This window comes from Euleptes europaea, chromosome 12, assembly GCF_029931775.1.
Source record: "Euleptes europaea isolate rEulEur1 chromosome 12, rEulEur1.hap1, whole genome shotgun sequence".
NCBI classification, from domain to species: Eukaryota; Metazoa; Chordata; class Lepidosauria; order Squamata; family Sphaerodactylidae; genus Euleptes; species Euleptes europaea.
Window position 1 is genome coordinate 37,367,652 of NC_079323.1, and position 18,762 is coordinate 37,386,413.

Sequence of the window (18,762 nt, forward strand, 5' to 3'; positions counted from 1 at the left end):
GACAAAGTGGATAAGGAAAGTGTTTTCTCCCTCTACATTAAAATTAGATCTTGGGGGCACCTAATAAAGTTGATGGACAACAGACTCAGGACAGAAAAAGGAAAAACCATATTCACTCAACAAGTAGTTAAATTGTGGGATTCGGTGCCAGTGGATGGCCTCTTCAGATAGATGGCTTTAAAAGGAGATTAGACAGATTCACAGATGAGAGGTCCATCAACATCAAATTGCCATGAGGACTAAAAAGAAGCCTCTGAATACCAGTGCTAGATAGGGTTGCCGCCAGGTCCACCTTCGCCACCGGTGGGAGGTTTTTGGGGTGGAGTCTGAGGAGGGTGGGGTTTGGGGAGGGACTTCAATGCCATAGAGTCCAATGGCCAAAGCGGCCATTTTCTCCAGGGGAACTGATCTCTATCGGCTGGAGATCAGTCGTAATAGCAGGAGATCTCCAGCTACTACCTGGAGGTTGTGGAAAAATCCTTGCGGAAAATATATCTCTCAACACGCAGCCACTGCACAATTTCTTTTATATTTCAAAGCTTCTATTCTGTAGACTTACAATTTATAATTTATACCGCCAATAAATGAACACACCAAATATAAGAATGTAACCACCAAACGTGTGTACAATTGTTGTAATTGTCAACCAGTAAATGCCAAGGATTTGGAACAATGCTGATTTTCTTATCGGCTGCCGCAGTCTGCCACGCTGGTCCGATCAGCTGACCGTAGCAAACCAATCACGCAGCTTACTCCAGAGCTTCTGTGTTGCTGTTAACTCCTGCTTGTCCAGCAAACACTGATGAGATGTATATTGCTCACAGAGGACTATTTGTTCCTTCACCAGGCACAGTTGTGCCGAATTGTAGGCGCAACGCGCCCCAACGTGACAAGATCCCAGGTTAGTAAATCTTGTTTCGCGGGTATAAAATTATATCTGCTTCTTCAGACCTAGCAAAAGACCCTTAGGAACTGCGAAATTGCAGTCAGGTAAGAATATATTGAGGCAATCCTTGGGAGTGATGGGGTAATAGTGTTAAAGGATGTTTAGGGATATTAATTATAATGATTGTTGTTGTAGATGCAAGATATATAAGTCTGAAGAAGCAGATATATTTTATACCTGAGAAACAAGATTTACTAACCCGGGATCTTGTCACGTTGGGGCGCGTTGCACCTACAATTCGGCGCAACTGCGCCTGGTGAAGGAACAAATAGTCCTCTGTGAGCAATATAAATCTCATCAGTGTTTGCTGGACAAGCAGGAGTTAACAGCAACACAGAAGCTCTGAAGTAAGCTGCGTGATTGGTTTGCTACGGTCAGCTGATCGGACCGGCGCAGTGAGTGAACCTTGGAAGCGGCGCGGCAGACTGCGGCAGCCGATAAGAAAATCAGCATTGTTCCAAATCCTTGGCGTTTACTAGTTGACAATTACAACAACTGTACACACGTTTGGTGGTTACATTATTATATTTGGTGTGTTCATTTATTGGCAGTATAAATTATAAATTGTAAGTCTACAGAATAGAAGCTTTGAAATATAAAAGAAATTGTGCAGTGGCTGCGTGTTGAGATATATATTTTCCGCAAGGATTTTTCCACATTAATTAATCAACACGCCCTTACCTAATACTACCTGGAGGTTGGCAACCCTAGTGCTAGAAGGCAATGCTGGGTGGGGCCTTGGCATCTATACTCTGTTCGTAATGTACTGTTTGAAAAAGAATGTTGGACCAGAAGAACTGGCAGAGCAACTCTTATGTTCACTAGCAGAAGCTGAGAGAGAGGAAGGAGATCAGCAGGGATGTGATACCATAGAGTCCGACCTCTGAGGATGCCATTCTTTCCAGGAAAATTGACCTCTGTGGTGTGGAGATCAGTCCTATTTCCTGGGGAACTCCAGGCCCCACCTGGAGGTTGGCAACCTTGTTTTGAGCTGGCTTCCAAATTGTTTGTGACCCAAATACAAGCTGTTTCATTTTAACTCCTCAACAGTCTAGATGTCTGAGTAACTGAGAAACAGCTTCCTCTTATATTAACTTCCTGAACAACTGAGATATTCTATAACAGCCTCCTTCACAGTCCATTTATTTATTTATTTGTAGAGGCAAGATTGGCCTCAACTAAAAGCAGTACTTTTCGGTTGCAGCCTTAGAATTATGGAACTTTCTCCCTCTGGAAATTCCCTTGTTGGCCCCCTCTACATTCTTGTCAAAGGTAATGGATCCGATTGTTCGTTTCTTTTGGTGTACGTAACTAAGTGACTTTTGTTCTGCTACCCCTCCCTCCACCAATAAAATTTTTTAAATACACAAATAAAGAATAAATAAATTTTGCTCTGTTCTAATCCTGCATCTCAGCACACTGTGGGATTGGGAAAATTTACAATGGCCAGATCTGCAAAATACTTACCACGCCAGCATAATGCAGGAGCTCAAAGTGAGCTTCATATTTCCTTTTCTTATCAGGCCTGGGTTTCTGCAGGTTGGGTGATTTGCCAAGATGATTGTCATAGAGCTTGGCTTTGAACGTCATGTCTGTAGCCTTTGGGAACATGCATTCCTCTTCAAGGATAGACAAGATGCCCATGGGCTGTTCAGAAACACAGAAAACCTAACGTGAGGATAGCTTTCGACAAAGGCGTTGTTTGAATTGGCATGCACGAATACACTTTTTTCTGGAGAATTTCTTGCCATAGCCATTAGCATATGACTTTTCAGACTGCCACCAGACTTGGTGACACTGTGTGAAAATGCTGTGTTTTATACAGATTGCTGACATAATATTGATACTTCGGTTTTCAAAGTGTTTAAATGGAATGATTATTTTTAATTTCTTAATGAATCAATCAGGAACTAGCCCAACATTACTACAGCTCCAGTTTGTAAAAATTATTATCCACTAAACTGAGCACAGCCATGCATAGACAACCTTCCTGTTTTGGAAGTCCAAGGTAGGCAAGCAAGTAGAGCAGGCGTGCCAAGCCTCTGGTGGGCAGCCACACATGCTGGCAGACTGCATTCAGCTTGACAGATCTCAGAAACCATTACAGCTAACAGAAAAGCTGTTCAAGGAGGCTGGTTTAACTGGCTATCGGATTAGAAACCAGCCCTTGGCTGTTCTGAATGTGGCAGGAACAATATTGCAAAAGGAATAAAAATAGGGTTGCCAGCTCCAGGATGGGAAATATCTGGAGATTTTGGGGGTGGTGCCTGAGGAGGGCGGGATTTGGAGAGGGGAGGGACTTCAATGCCATAGAGCCCAATTGCCAAAACAGCCATTTTCTCCAGGTGAACTGATCTCTGTCGGCTGGAGATCAGTTTTAATAGCAGGAAATCTCCAGCCACCACCTGAAGATTGGCAACCCTAAATAAAATGTATCTTCAGTGGAAGAATCTGTCAGTCACCAGTGCCCCAAAATAGTGCCTTTGTTTAATTGTGGTAGATACTGAAGAAGAAATCAAACAGGTCAATAGAGGCCCTGGCCAATTTTTTCATACCTTTTCAATGAGATCAATGCAGGCCTGCAAATCCAAGCCAAAGTCAATGAACTCCCATTCGATGCCTTCCTTTTTGTACTCTTCTTGCTCCAAGACAAACATGTGGTGATTGAAAAACTGTTGCAGTTTTTCATTTGTGAAATTGATGCAAAGTTGCTCAAAGCTGTTGTACTATGAGGGGGTGAAGACATAAAAATAAATTTGCATAGGATTAAAGCAAGAACAGCAGCAAATGTGCAAAATAAATAGCACAAAATATATAAAGAATATCTGTCAGTCAAAGGTGGTTAACATGGAGAATGTGACAGTATAATTCGTAGTTCAGGTACAGTTGTATACCACTGAATTATTAATGTATGCCAAGAAGGGTTATTGGCAGCACCTTTCCCAAGTCTTGATCCAGAGAAAGTCAGTCATGCTTATGTTCCATTCAAAGAAACAAATTAGGCTTAGGATAAGCTTGACTAACCTGTCCCACTGATTTTAATATGACTTGAAAGCAACCAGTTTTTTCCCCTCGCTGGGAGCTAAAGAGTTTGTTACTGTGAAATCTTTCTCCCTCTCATAAGGCGAATCTTTTCAGCCCTTCAGAGGTTGATGCATTAAAGTCAGGCACAGGTAGGCACATGCCATCCTTTGAAAAATGAATAAGGTAATGCAGGACTACTTTAAGAATATTTCTAAGTGCATAATGTTTTGATATGGGGGATGTTCTGAGGTTTCAGAAGATGGCCGTGGCAACTTTGGCTATTTTGTTATTATCGAACAGCAAAATGTCATGGCTTCGCTTAGATAACCTTGCAGTAAACAATTTGATCTCTAGATTCAAATTAGACATGCAGTCACAGTTGGGAGCTGACTCTGACATTAGTTTCCCGTTGTTTAACTGGAAGTCTTCCTGAGCATATATAGACAAAGAAAAGTTATAATCACAAGGGATTAGCCATGTAATTTTCCTACAAATAATCTAATGCAGTGGTTCCCAAAGTGGCCAGTACCACCCCCTGGGGGGCAGTGGGATTACCTAGGGGGGGCACTAAGAGACAAGGAGGCAGCAGTGGGGTCTTAGAGGTGGGCCTCTTCAACTGTGTTGTTGGATAGGGTAGGGGGCACTGGGGTTGAGTCTATGGAACCAAGGGGGCAGTGGCCCGAAAGGTTTGGGAACCACTGATCTAATGCAATAAGAATCTATGTTCTGTCCATAAGATTATCCCTAAAAAATATGAGCTTCTTTGATATTCATGGACCTAATGCCCAGATACCACCTTTTTATTCATTCCTAATCGTTCTCCTGTCTTCCAGTTTGTCCTCAAAACAACCCTGTGAGTTAAGTTAGGCTAAGAGTATGCAACTGGCTCAAGGTCACCAAGCAAGCTTCTGTGGCCAGGGTCTCCTAGATCCTAGTCTGAAACTCTAACCACTACATCACACTGACTGTCCATTTTTACACACTTTCCTGTGCTGAGCAAGGCAAAAGGCCAGGGCAGTGCTATGGAATGTACAGTTACATATCCCCCAATGCTCTTTCAAATGGTCTTTAAGCCGTGCACTGCTGATATATTCCACACAGAAAAGCTTTAGAACATGGATAACTGACTCCATAAACTTTATCATCTGTACAACTATAAAACAAAGAACAAAAACCTAAGCCCTAAAACCTAAAGCCATCTTATTGATTGTATGGATATTTTTGGTATCAATTACTCACATCAAAGATTTCAAAGCCAGCAATGTCCAATACACCAATGAAGAACTGTCTTGGCAGCTTAGTGTCCAAGGTCTTGTTGATGCGGGTAACCAGCCACTTGAACATTCGATCATAAACTGCCTTAGATAAAGCACCAACTGCATAGGTAACCTACAGCAAAGATGTAATGTGATTACTAGATATATAGTCTTCAGTGTGGCTGACAAAATTTTCTGAGAAGGATTCACTATTCGCTATTACCCAGACCACAACATTGACTTAAATTCAGCCTTTTACAGAAGTCCAATTATAGTGCAATTCTAAGAGAAGTTAGTCGTAACTCTGCTTAGGACTTCACAGTTAATGTCTTACTTCACAATATTGAAGCTGTGGGGATAAACAAATTAAAGTCAACTTGATGCACTTTGTACATTAAAATACATTCATCTTAAATGTACTTACCTGAAACGAAGGCTTACAAATCAATGGGCCTTATTTCCCAGGAAGTGCAGTTAGGATTGGACTGAAGAAGTGCAATAAACATGACTAATAACAATAATAGCTACAGAGTGGAGAAATCAATGTACAAGGGATGAGTATCAGGCCGGACCTAAGTAGTTTAAACACCTCCTTACCTGTTCAACGCTTTGACCTTTGGTGACATACTCATTTCCAACTTTCACCCTAGGGTGCATCAAACCCTTAAGCATATCAGCAGAGTTAACGCCTATCAGGTAAGCAGCTTTATCAGCACCTGGTAGAAGAATAATTTAAGTAGAGGGATTGACTCATTGAGAATGCATTTATTTAGATCACAGTTTCCTGTTTCCTTAGACTCGGACAATTCAAGCATTTTTTTAAAAAAACACCAAAACATGGGAACATTTCCAAAACATATTTATTTATTTACGTTATTTATAGCCCCCTTTCTCACTGAGAACCAAGGTGAATTACAAAATTTAAAAATAATGTAGTTAAAAATAGTGTAAGACATACAATAAGCAATGTAATAAGGCTGGATTACAAAATTTGAAAGAATGCAACAAAGAACAGTGTAAGACATCACATAAAAGAGGGTGAGACTTACATTGAAGATACCACCCCCTTGGTTGTTGTGACAGCCACTCACAAACTAGCCCACCTACCCACCTGCAGCTTGCGCTCTCACTCCTCCCTCCTGGCAATGCTACTGCAGGGACGTGTGAGAAACTCACGGGGAGGGGGAATCTTGGTGGCAGTGGTGCCCTACTTATCCACCCACCCCCACTCTACCTGTCTGCCCCCCATTGCTTTCTGCCCCTGCCCCCTCCAGTGCTGCTGCTACTGCCACTAACATGCCAGCCTGCTCGCCCCCCCACTCATTCACCCCCCTATCTCCCTAGCCCCTCCTTTCTCAAAGGTCTGCCAAGACCTCACAACATACTGTCATGAGATCGTGGTTCCCCCCTCCCCATAAGTGCAATTTTGGGGCTTTTTAAAAAAAATGCCTTTTTCATTCATTTTCAGATTTTTCTGCAAATCCCCCAGAAGCATCTCCCTTCTCTCTGCATGGCCCCAATCTCTGGATTTAAGGATCCACAGCTGGGACCATGTTGAGAATTAGAATGATGCTTTAAACACAAGATACTATATACAACAAACAGTACAATAAACTGCAGCCCTATTCCCTTTATGTTTGTAAACTAAACACAATGTTTATTAAATGTCAAGCACAACTAGCATCTATCACACCAAAATTACCTTTTATATACTACATGGGGTGTGTGTGGAAACATTAGTCCTACATACAGATCCTAATTCGCTTTACATTTTTCGTACTTCCAGTATCATGTGTATTGGAACATCTTGTTGCCACTATGCTGTGTTTTGACATTTATTTAGTCCCAAGAGAAAAATCTCTGCATTGTGATCAACACAGAAGTGTCAGAATCCCCACTCAGAGGGTATATGATCCAAGTTGCATCAAAATGGCAATGGTGATGCTGGATGGCAGGGTCTGATCATGGATTATTGAGCAAAAGGGTTACGGTTAACTGACAGCAGGCAGTACAGAATAATGGGCAGATCTGTGAGGTAGTAGGCAGAGGAGGAGGAGGAGAGAGAAAAAAGAATAAACATTTGCTAAGCACATTTTGAATTCACAAAGCACTTCACCTATATTACCTCGGTAATCCTTGAATTAACCTTGTAAATTTGGACAATATAAGAGGTTTTAAGTCAGAGAAAAAGAGTTTTAAGGCTTGTTTTGTGTAAATACTCAGAGATATTAATCTAGAAAAACTGAACTCAGTGCTGATCATATTGTCAAGGAGATTTAGGAGGAAGAGGGTAGGATGAGCACCGGAAGGCAGAAGGCAGTTTTACAACAATTCACTCTAATGTCCACCTCATATCTGGTTATAGGAGGATTTTAAACCTGTAAAATAATCAATCTGTAGGTTGAGCTGAAGCACAGGCTCTGACTCACCTTAAAAGCCCCCGTTTGCTGGCCTGCACTGGAGGGTGGATGGAGCTGGTGTGGGGGCTCATCAGGACTTGTCGGGCCAAGTGAGCACATTCTGGGGCTTGCTCGGACTGGCCAGTATGCCGCACAAGATGGCGGCCAATGGGGAGGTCGAGAGCGAAGCCGAGGTGGTTCTAGTTTCAGTGGGAATTTTCCCACCCTGCTGCTCCTCTCTCCAGCCTTCCCCACACTTTGAATGGGCCCCGGGTCTGAGGAGGCAGGCCCTCCATTGGAAGGCAGTTTTGGGTGTTTTCACTCAGGTCCGTCTGGTTAAGAGCCCTCGCCCGGTGCTGGCCTCATTTGGCCTCAGATTGTTCCGCTCACCCTCCCTACATTCAGGCTGTTAATTGTTTTATCGTTGTTAACTAGTCACAACTTTGGTGGTTTGGTATGGGGCCAGATCCAGTTTTGGGGGAAAGCCAGCCTGCATGCCCCCTTTTCCCCATTCTGGGAATCCCAATAAGGGATTTTGGGGGAGGCCAGGAATGGGACATGCCCAGCTTGGGGAGTGTCAGCATGGCCTCCTGCCAAGAGGGAGAGGACCACACAGCAGGCTTCCGTCCATGTGGGTCCCACATACTGCCATTTTAGACTACTCCCAGCAGGCGGGCTGGGGGTAGGAGATGCATCAGTTGGCAAGTGGGTTGGCCGATGCCTGGGATCCTGCCCTTATGCCATGCCAATACCTCTCGCTGTAACCAATAAAAGTTGTGGCTGTTTTCTTCCAAGACTCTCTATGTATTGAATTGCATACCAAGGTCATCTTTGCTAAGGGTCTGGTGTGGGCTTGCATGCCGAGGTGGATGCTAGGTTAGGTAGCGGGTTTCAGGCACTCCCAAAATTAATGCTGGGCGAGCAACTAATTTGTCAACACATTGCCATGGCTACAGGAGGTTCACATCTTTAAAGCTGCAAGCAGTTATGAACATAGAAGCACAACCACATGAAGAATGGTTGATGAAACCTCAGCTGTACAACTGGTAAATTGCCAGCTATCTCTGTGATTGTGGCCAAACTTGTTCCGGCAGCTGTGATTCAGGGTACAGTTTGTAGCTTACATCCTGATTCACATCATCAGTTCTCCACCTGGTTGTGTACCCAGATCCACAATCACACAGAAGAATGTGGTGGTGTGAGACGGACAAAATGGCTGACCATTCCTTTATTGATGAGTCATATTGGCGTGACTCTCAAATCATATGGCCAAATAAGCATGGACAAAAAAAACAGTCAAGCAAATTCATTCTCTGCTTTAAATGCACAGAAAACATCATGATTGTTGCAGACAGATCGTCATGTGTGATAAATACACATGAAAGTCACAGCAGTGAATTTCTTGCTCATACACAATTTATGACCCAAACACAACCCACCAGGGCCTCGGTAAATCTGTTGTGCTGCCTGCCCGGGACTGCCCGGGACACTCTGATGCACATTAAGGATTGCCAGCTCCTCTTCCTTCCAATCGGTGGAGGGGGGGAACCCCTTCCAGACCCCATAACTCGGGACCCCCTGACCCAATCTGAACCAAACTTGGGGGTTCTTGCAAGAAGGGTCCCCTCAAACTACACTGAATGTTTGGGACCTCTACCTCAAAAAATGCCCCCCCCCGGAGCCGTGGAAAGCCGCGAATGTGCTTAAATGGCATTATTCGGCTGAATTTATTCGCGAACGACGAATTCACTGATCCGAATAGGGGGAGTTTGGACTTCGGCATTTCACGAATAAAAACGGGCCAAATTTGGGTGAATCTGAATTTTACCGAATTATTTTTTTTCAACAGCTCTAGATGTGAGGGGAGAGGCCTGTCAGGCATCAGACAGCACTGCTGTGCTGGGCTTAGACTCAGGAGACTTGGGCTCAAATCCCCACAAGGCTACAGATATTACTGGATGATCTTGGACCAGTCATTCTCTCTCAGCCTAACTCACCTCCTAAGATTATTAGGAGATTTAAAAGGAACACATCATGTATGCTGCCTTGTGTGTCACAGAGAAGGAGGAAGATTTAAAAAATGTAACCAGGCGATCCTAATCTGGCTGTGTGGGCTTAATTCATGTTGATATGTACAAGTTGTCAGAATCCGATGGAGGACCATTGTGGGACAAACAATGAGTGAGATTCCCAATTTAAAAAAAAACAACCCTTCCATGCAGTATTAGAAGCAAGAAGGGAGAAAGGAAGTGGGATGGTTTTATTTCAAATTTGGCCAAACTCAGTTTAGCCCGTAGCCTATTTGCCACCTTTAAGAACAGAACTGCTGTTTCACATCAGTTCTTTGCTAACAAGCTTGAAATAGCTTTTCAGCTTCTGAAATCATTCAAGTCCGCTATAGCTAATAGAGCACCTATGAACATACCCATGTACAGGGCCTGTTTCCAGATGTCCTTGATGCGTAAATCTGAGTATTCCATTAGTGCAGGATGAGCCCTGCAGAGCCCATTTTAATTTTCTAGCCTTGCCCAGGCCAAAGCTGTGGAGATGGAAGATGCAAGCAGATCCTGCAGAAGCAGCCAATTGGAGAGACAACTGCCTCTGTAGTGCTGGTGCTCCCAGACCCACCAGTTTCAAAAACAGCTCTGACATGGGAAAGTCTAGATCAGGGGTGTCGAACTCATTTGTTATGAGGGCTGGATATGACATAAATGTCACTTGGTTAGGCCGGGCCATGCCTCACCAGCCCAGATTGGGACTGGAGGGGGTGGCTGCCTCAGCTGGCTCGTGGCCGGATAAGAACTCTCACGGGGCCAGATCCAGCCAGCAGGCCTTAAGTTTGACACCCCTGGTCTAGATGGAATAGGACCCAGGTTATTACCATCTAGCATTGCTCAGAGAAGTAACTGCAATTTTCTTCTACATAGGAAGTCCAAAAGCTCAGTAGAGACAATTTCCAGCTAGCTTGGGCAGGCACACGCTTACAACATTTTCTTAGCCAGTGTGGTGTAGTGATTAAGAGCAGCAGACTCTAATCTAGAGATCCAGGTTTGATTCCTCGCTCCTCCACTTGAGCAGCGGACTCTAATACGGGGAACCAAGTTGGTTTCTCCACTCCTTCACATGAAGCCTGCTGGGTGACCTTGGGCCAGCCACAGTTTTCTCAGAACTCTCTCAGCCTTCCCTGCCTCATAAGGTGCCTGTTGAGGGGAGAGGAAAGGCAGGTGATTGTAAGCTGCTTTGATACCCCTTAAGGTAGAGAAAAGCGGGGTATAAAAACCAACCCTTTTCTTCTTCTTCTAACTTTTCTGCACAATCTTCCTCCACTCCAGGACAGTTACATCAATTGCAAATGTAGTAGTATGGTTCCACCTGAGAAGAAAGTGGAAGGTCTCCCATCTTCCTTCGAGAACTACTTCCATTCATCATGACACAGACATTACAAGAGGGTAGATTGGGAATGGCTTACTTTCAGTGCCTTCAGGTTCTGCCTGCTCCTCTCTGGGACGCTGCTTAAATTTCATGTTTCCAAAGTGCATAATAGCACCAGTGAGCTTGTAGGCACCGTATTTTTCTTCCGCAACAAAGCCCAATATATCCATGGCTTGCTGTGGAAAGTAAAAAGAACAGGACATTTTGTCAGTTGCCTCTGAAAACAACAAGCAGCTTTATTTTCCAGCACTCTCGCTATACAGCTGGTGGTTGTGCTTGTGCTGGTATTGATCTTCCAAAATAGAAACTACTGGGCCAAGAAGCTGCTGTTGTGTGTTTTCAGCCTGAAAGGTACAGTGAATAGCATGGAACGACATTTCTAAAATATCTGAAAAAATATAACATTTTTTGAAACACACATATCACTTAGCAAACTCCTTTCCAGAAGTCACTGGGAGTTATCTCTTTTTTTCTTCCAGGCATTTTCCAGTCTCAGCTATGCAAAATCTTTTAAAAAGTTACTCAAACTGATGTTTGACTGCAACTTTTTTTATTCCTGGTGCATACAAATGCTATGAAATATTTTCCCCCTGTATAGGCAAATGTAATGAAAACCCACAGGTACTAAGTTTGTGATTTAGGCAGATCACAAGAGGGAGGGCAGGAAGGGTTGCATCAGTGCTTGGGTCTCATGGCCTTCTCTTAGATGACTAGGGAAATGCCGATCGCCACTTTGGGGCCAGGAAGCAATTTTCCTCCAAGCCAGATTGGCCAGGCATCCTGGAGGGTCCCCCCCCCCCCAATCTTCTGGGCATGGAATAGGGGTCACTGGGTGTGTGTGTGTGGGGAGGTAGTTGTGAATTTCCTACATTGTGCAGGTGGTTGGACTAGATGACCCTGGAGGTTCCTTCCAACTCTATGTTTCTGTATACCTGCAGCTGCTATTCTGACATGACATAAAGCAACAGGAGAAGTCAGGGATCAGGAGATCGTCACGCTGAGACCATTTTGCATCCACTAAAACTACTCTGGTCCATCCATCACAGCAATGCTCTTTAAAATATATCTCTAGCCAAAATGATTGGCAGCTTACATCAGTTGCCATCAGCTCTTCCCCATCATCCAAATTGTCCACGGTAACAACACCTTGAGAGCAGAAGTGGAAGTCGTATGGGTTTGTAGACACCAGCAGCATATCTGTAAATGGAAACATTAAAACAGGTTCCCTTCTGGAGAACTGATCTATTAATAAGCCATAAATTCATTCAGTAGTCAAAACACTGCATAAGTGTAACATCGTGGGACAAGCCTTCTGCTCACATCACAGCAGGGAGCGTTGTTGCAAGAAGTCATGCCAGCACAATTTGGATAACAGTGTCTCAATTAAGGAGACCTGTTCATGTATTCAAAGTACATACACTCTCCATGCATAGAGAGGGACAGGATTGAGACCTACTAAATCAATCCCAGAGATTCATGCATACAGTTAAAATCTGCTCTAAACCCTACATGCGCACCAATGAGCACATGACTGGGGTCCAAACCTTAAGCACATACACTTGTGTGTGGGGTTCACTGCAGACATTGCATAGAGATACACATAAGCTTTGGAGCATATGTTAGGACAACGGGATAAGAACCCAAAGACAGAACCAGTCAGGTGTTGTAGGGCTGAAACCCCAAATTCTGGGTTGGAGATTCCAGGACCTTCTTCACTGTGCTGTCAGAGCTCCCAGCATGCAGCGGGAGCTGCTGGCCCATTCTATTCTGCTCTACAGTGCCATCCCCAAGATGGCCAGAAGGCAATTATTCGCTGACTTTAGGGTCCCAGCGGGATCTGTAGAAGCTGGAGGGCCAATGAGATCGGTTCTAGCGAGCCAAAGCCATTACTTCCAGGCTGCTCTCTTCAGTCTTTGAAACTTGTTAGCAATGTGAGGATGCTGCTGTCTCCACTGGATACCCAGCCTGCATTTGGCCCTACATAATCCCTTCACCTCAGACTGACCTATAGATTTTGTCTCGTCTGACTCTGCCATGCTCCTGCCCTCTTCAGAGGGTCACCACAAATCCTGACTTCTGATCTGGTCCTGACATTACTTTGGCCCTGCTGACCGGTTGTCAGGCTCTGAACCTCTGGCTGGCCAACCTTTGGTTTAATTTTGAATTCTTCTCCTTTGCCCTGACCTCAGCTCCAGACAGAAATTAACCTATAATTATGGCTGGAACTGTTTCAGGTAGGATTACTCGTAATCAGCTGTCTGTGACATCTAACAAGAAGTTTGGGTGGCAGTTTACAGACACAGGAATCTCTGCTAACATGTAGCATGGGAATAGTCAATTTACCGTGGAATGTACATTTTCACAGTACAATATTTGCATCCAAATCCTGTTAGAGCAAAATTACTTTGAAACAGTTCCTTTAATCTTCCGTAATTAGACCACTGCAAAGGCTAACTGGGTTAAGGATTTAGCAGATGGGCCACTCTGCCTGGATGACAAGAACTTAAATGAGATTATTACCGCATTTGCCAAACAGCAATTTAGTACATGGATGAAAATGATTCTCTTCACTATATTAGAAGAAGGACTGCCTGGCTGGCGATCCTCTAGCAATCTGCACCATCTCAGCGTAATGACAACAAAATTTTTTTTAAAAGAAATAATCGCTGCATATAAATGTGATGGAGCAAAATGCACACGACCCCAATTGTGAGATAATTTACATAATAATTGTGAACAGTGGTGTCACATAAGAGATGCAGATATCTTGTGATACAAATAAGAATGGACATGTGGGAGGACATTTTCATCTGCTCTGCACAGGGGATGTATCACCTGCGCTTCGGGATGATGCCCTTTATTGCCGTGTTTTGGCCCCTCCTTGCATGATTCCTGATACAGCATCAGGAATTTCTTCAACAGTTCTGATAAATCTCTATGTGTAAAGTGCCCTCAAGTCATGTGGACTGAGAGAGTTCCAAGAGAACTGTGACCGGCCCAAGGTCACCCAGCAGGCTTCATGGGGAGGAGTGGGGAATCGAACCCGGTTCTCCAGATTAGTGTATGCCACTCTTAACCATTACACCATACTGGATCTTACTCTAATAAATCTAGATGAAGGCAAATCCAGGTGTAACAGTATGCTTCTCACATGGAAGCTTATCAAGCAAGCAGATCTGAAGGAGGAAGCCAGTTTCCACATACGGTTCTTCCTTTCTGGATCATGACTGAGGTCTTTGTTCAGCTAGTAACAACTTACTGGTGGTCCCTGGCCCAAAAGGTATCTGGCTGTTCTTGACCAGAGCCAGAGCTTTTTTAGCTCTGGGTCTGGCCTGGTGGAACTCTCAATCAAATGAGACCCGGGCCCTGTGGGACCTGGCTCAGTTCTGCAGGGCCTGCAAGACCGAGATGTTCTGCAAGGCCTATGGCTGAGGACATCAACAGTTCTACTCTAGCTGGCCTCCCTGCCCTCCTTCCCTTTCCTGGCTTTATCGCTTCCTTCTTTTCCCTTTTCTTCTCCCCCTTCCTTGTTTGTTCTCCCCATTATTAGTAATATAAGGGCATGTTTAACCATGTTTGTGCAATGAATTAATTTTATTTATTTATGCTCAGGGCAGGTTGTTAGCTGCCCTGAGCCTGTTTAGTCAGAAAAGGGTGGGGGTAAAAAAAAAATCAAATATATAAATAAAATAAAAAAATTAATCAAAATAACATCCACGTTTGACTTATGCCCATTTATTCACACAAGTACCGGCTCTCAGCATCAATTTGTCTTGTCTTTACTCTTACCTTGTAGCTCTGCTTTTTTCCCCGACAAGATCTGGTAGAAGATGTGGTAGCCTCTCTCACCTGGTTGCTGGAAAATCACTCGGGATTTCTCTAGCAGATCTGGTTGGACAGTGAAGACTTAGACTGAGAATTAAGTTGAAACACATAGAAAGGGGGTTGGATCCAAAGCAATGCAATTAGAGGTCTGCTTGTGGAAGAGACCTTAGTCACCTCTCCAGGTCTTCCACAGCTTTCTGTGCCGCCTGAAAAGCTGCTAATGAGGGTTGGGGAACCCCCTGGAATAGCAGGAGGAGCAGAGCAGGGGGCTGCAGTTTTTCCAGGGAAATCTGAAGTAACAGTGGAAACCCCCTCTTTTGTGTCAGCAGCAGTGCCTTCTATTCATGCAAAGGAACCTTTGGTTCCAACCAAGGATGTCGAGATTAGTAATTATAAATTAGCTAATTGCTTACAGATTTCAATATCAGCTGATGATAGTTTGCCTGTAGTGCCAAAATGGATTCGGATAAATTTACCCTAATTTGTACAAGGGGAAAAACACATATTAATTAAAAAACAAAAAACAGAAACAACAAAATAGATAGGTACAATATTTACATGGCTGCATCCTTCTAATTCTATTAATGTCAATTGACCTAGAAGGGTATAACTCTGCTTAGGAGTGCACTGATAAACAACACAAAGCCTATATGTAGGATTGCCAGCTCCAGGTTGGGAAATACCAGGAGATTTTGGGGGTGGAGCCTGAGGAGGGCGGGGTTTATAGGGGGCAAGGACTTCAATGCCATAGAGTCCAATTGCCAAAGTGGCCATTTTCTCCAGGGGAACTGATCTCTGTCGCCTGGAGATCAGTTGTAAAAGGGGGAGATCTCCAGCCACCACTTGGAGGTTGGCAACCCTACCTGTATGTTTCTGAACTTCGGTATGACAAGGATGAGAGTGTCCAAATTATTTATTTATGTTACTTGTAGCCTGCCTTTCTCCCACAGGACTCAAAGGATAATCACTGGTGACTAATAGAAACATGTGTCAATCAATCACCACCACAAATACAAATTTGAATCTGGCAAAAAAATTATAATTTCACTTGCTAAATGTTAAAAAGTGTTCTTTTTCTTAAAACCCTTTACTGCATTTACAAGTTGGCATTTACGTAAAATAAAAATCAATTTAGATTTGAGCTTGGAGAATACGTTTTGAAAATTTCTCACAAAATACAACACGGTTGGTCTGTCTTTCTTAACTGTGCGTCATTTCATTTTTAGATTAATCTAAGCAAATACAGATGCGGATAAACCATTATTTAGAAGAAGAAGGGTTGGTTTTTATATGCCGACTTTCTCTACCACTTAAGGAAGAATCAAATCAGCTTACAATCACCTTCCCTTCCCCTTCCCACAACAGACACCCTGTGAGGTGGGTGGGGCTGAGAGATCTCTAAGAGAGCTGTGACTAGCCCAAGGTCACCCAGCTGGCTTCATGTGTAGGAGTGGGGAAACAAATCCAGTTCACCAGATTACCCTCCGCCGCTCATGTGGAGGAGTGGGGAATTAAACCCGGTTTTTCAGATCAGACTCTACCACTCCAAACCACCGCTCTTAACCACTACACCATGCTGGCAGATTCACTAATGTTTCAGCCTCAGAGTAAACTGCAGGCTCTGCTTTCTGAGGGATTTTCTTGAAAAACTGGACAGGTATTGATTTGGGGAGTTTGGCTTAGGATGGCCTGGACCAAATGATGCAGTGGATGCATTCCCATGGTGCCTCGAGAAAGCTTTATCTCCCCACAGACGTACACACTGAGATAAAGAAATATAATCTGGCCGTAACATATTGTGTCGCTTTCAGGTGTCTGATGAGGCTACAATCTCCATGGTACTCATTACAGAACACGAGCTGGGAAAGTGCAGAGCCAGGCTGCCGTTTCTGCAGCTTTGCATCCCATACGCCAAAATTAGAACAGCAGTCTCATGACCAGATAGCTGTTTCTGCAACCCCCAGGGACTGTTACACATGACTTGTACGCTTCACTTGCACTGTGCTGTGTTCTCTGCTATTGATGGAGGTGGTACAAGAGAGCTGTTGTAGTGATGCTGCTTTTCAGCTGTTTTCATCCTCCAACCACCCAGGATGAATATTCACCCTTCATTTTCCAGACAGCAGGGCACATAACACATTATCGAATATTCCCCCATCCCTTGCTCTTCTTGATAAACTGCTCTAGGTATCCCTGCTATCACTGTTAAAAGGTAACGGTAAAGGTCCCCTGTGCAAGCACCGGGTCATTCCTGACCCATGGGGGTGACATCACATCCCGACGTTTACTAGGCAGACTTTGTTTACGGGGTGGTTTGCTGGTGGTGCATCCCCCAGTCATCTTCCCTTTACCCCCAGCAAGCTGGGTACTCGTTTTACCCACCTCGAAAGGGTGGAAGGCTGAGTCGACCTTGAGCCGGCTACCTGAAACCGACTTCTGCTGGGATCAAACTCAGGTCGTGAGCAGAGCTTGGACTGCAGTACTGCAGCTTACCCCTCTGCATCACGGGGCTCTTATCACTGTTATGACCTCTTTATTTATTTAATTACTTCAATTGTACCCTACCTTTCTCCTCCACGGGGACCTAAAGCAGCTTATTCTCTTTTGCTCCATTTTATCCCCCAGACAATCCTATGAGGTCGTTTAGGCGGAGTGTGACTGGCCCAAGGAAACCCAGTAAGCATCTATGGCAGAGTGCAGATTCATACCTAAAATCTTCCAGATCCTTGTCTGACACTCTAACCACTGAGCTACACTGGCTCTCCTTGCACATATATAGGAGCCTTTTTAATTCATAACATTTCATGACATGTTATTTATGTATATGCAATCATTTCCATTTTCAGTAAGCTTTATCAGAGATTTTCCTGTGAAGTAGTCACCAGATAACTCTAAGAAGGACATGATGTCTATTTAGGGTTGCTAGCTCTGGGTCAGGAAATACCTGAAGATTTTGGGGGTGGAGCCTGGGGAGGCCTTCAATGGGGTATAATGCCATAGAGTCCACCTTCCAAAGTGGCCATTTTCTTCACGTGAACGGATCTCTGTCTTCTGGAGATCACTTGTAATCCCAGATCTCCAGCCACCACCTGGAGGTTGGCAACCCATGCCTATTTTATAAATGTCAAATCCTCTTCTAAACCTTGGGTAGGGTTACCAACCTCCAGGTACTAGCTGGAGATCTCCTGCTATTACAACACATCTCCAGCCAATAGAGATCAGTTCACCTGGAGAAAATGGTCACTGTTAAAAGCTGAGTGTACTATAGGTAGACAGGAGCAAAACTAGGATAAATAACCTTAGGTCAGACAGACAAGTTTTTATTGCGGCATTGCCATTCTAAAAAAACTTAGTAAAACTATTTACATTTCACAATTATAAATTACTTAAAAAAACAAGTACAAAATACAAAATACAATACAAATCCATCAATTTGAGTTTTACTTTTCTCCCTAATTTAAAATTGAACTCATCTTTGTGGAAACCTTTGAAGGGCGGACTTTAAGAGCTATTGCACAAAACCCAGCTGTGGCTAACCTTAGGTGATGTTGTATAAGCCCTATTTAGTCACAGTTAAATAGTTACTTTATAGCTAAATAAATAACATCAACATCATATTATTAAAAACTGTAAGTTATAAAACAGTGTACATCTTTTTATTAGAACAATCCAAATAACATAAAGCAGAACTCTTAATCAGGCTGGATTTTTTTTTTAAAAAAAGCTTCAGATCCTACTGCCTCTCATTTGCATCCTGTGTCGAGTGTCATGCAGACTTGGATAGATTAAGTGATACCAGTCAGAGCTGGTACTGAATTATACTCTTAGCCTTATAGACAGAGGAAGAAAAGTTGGCAGGCCCACAATGAAAATATTAAAA

The 18,762-nt window shown here is 43.7% G+C and overlaps 1 protein-coding gene across 1 annotated transcript in view; it reads right to left on the reverse strand.

The window, feature by feature from the left end:
* Positions 1 to 18,762, reverse strand: part of MYH15 (myosin heavy chain 15) — a 307,159-nt gene that overhangs the window by 255,861 nt on the left and 32,536 nt on the right. The window contains exons 9-16 of the mRNA XM_056858547.1: positions 15,296 to 15,359; positions 14,847 to 14,945; positions 12,151 to 12,254; positions 11,095 to 11,233; positions 5,824 to 5,942; positions 5,210 to 5,359; positions 3,502 to 3,672; positions 2,414 to 2,593 (exon numbers count right to left, since the gene is read on the reverse strand). Of these exons, the coding sequence (XP_056714525.1) occupies positions 2,414 to 2,593; positions 3,502 to 3,672; positions 5,210 to 5,359; positions 5,824 to 5,942; positions 11,095 to 11,233; positions 12,151 to 12,254; positions 14,847 to 14,945; positions 15,296 to 15,359 (1,026 nt within the window). The remainder of the gene's footprint in view (positions 1 to 2,413; positions 2,594 to 3,501; positions 3,673 to 5,209; positions 5,360 to 5,823; positions 5,943 to 11,094; positions 11,234 to 12,150; positions 12,255 to 14,846; positions 14,946 to 15,295; positions 15,360 to 18,762) is intronic.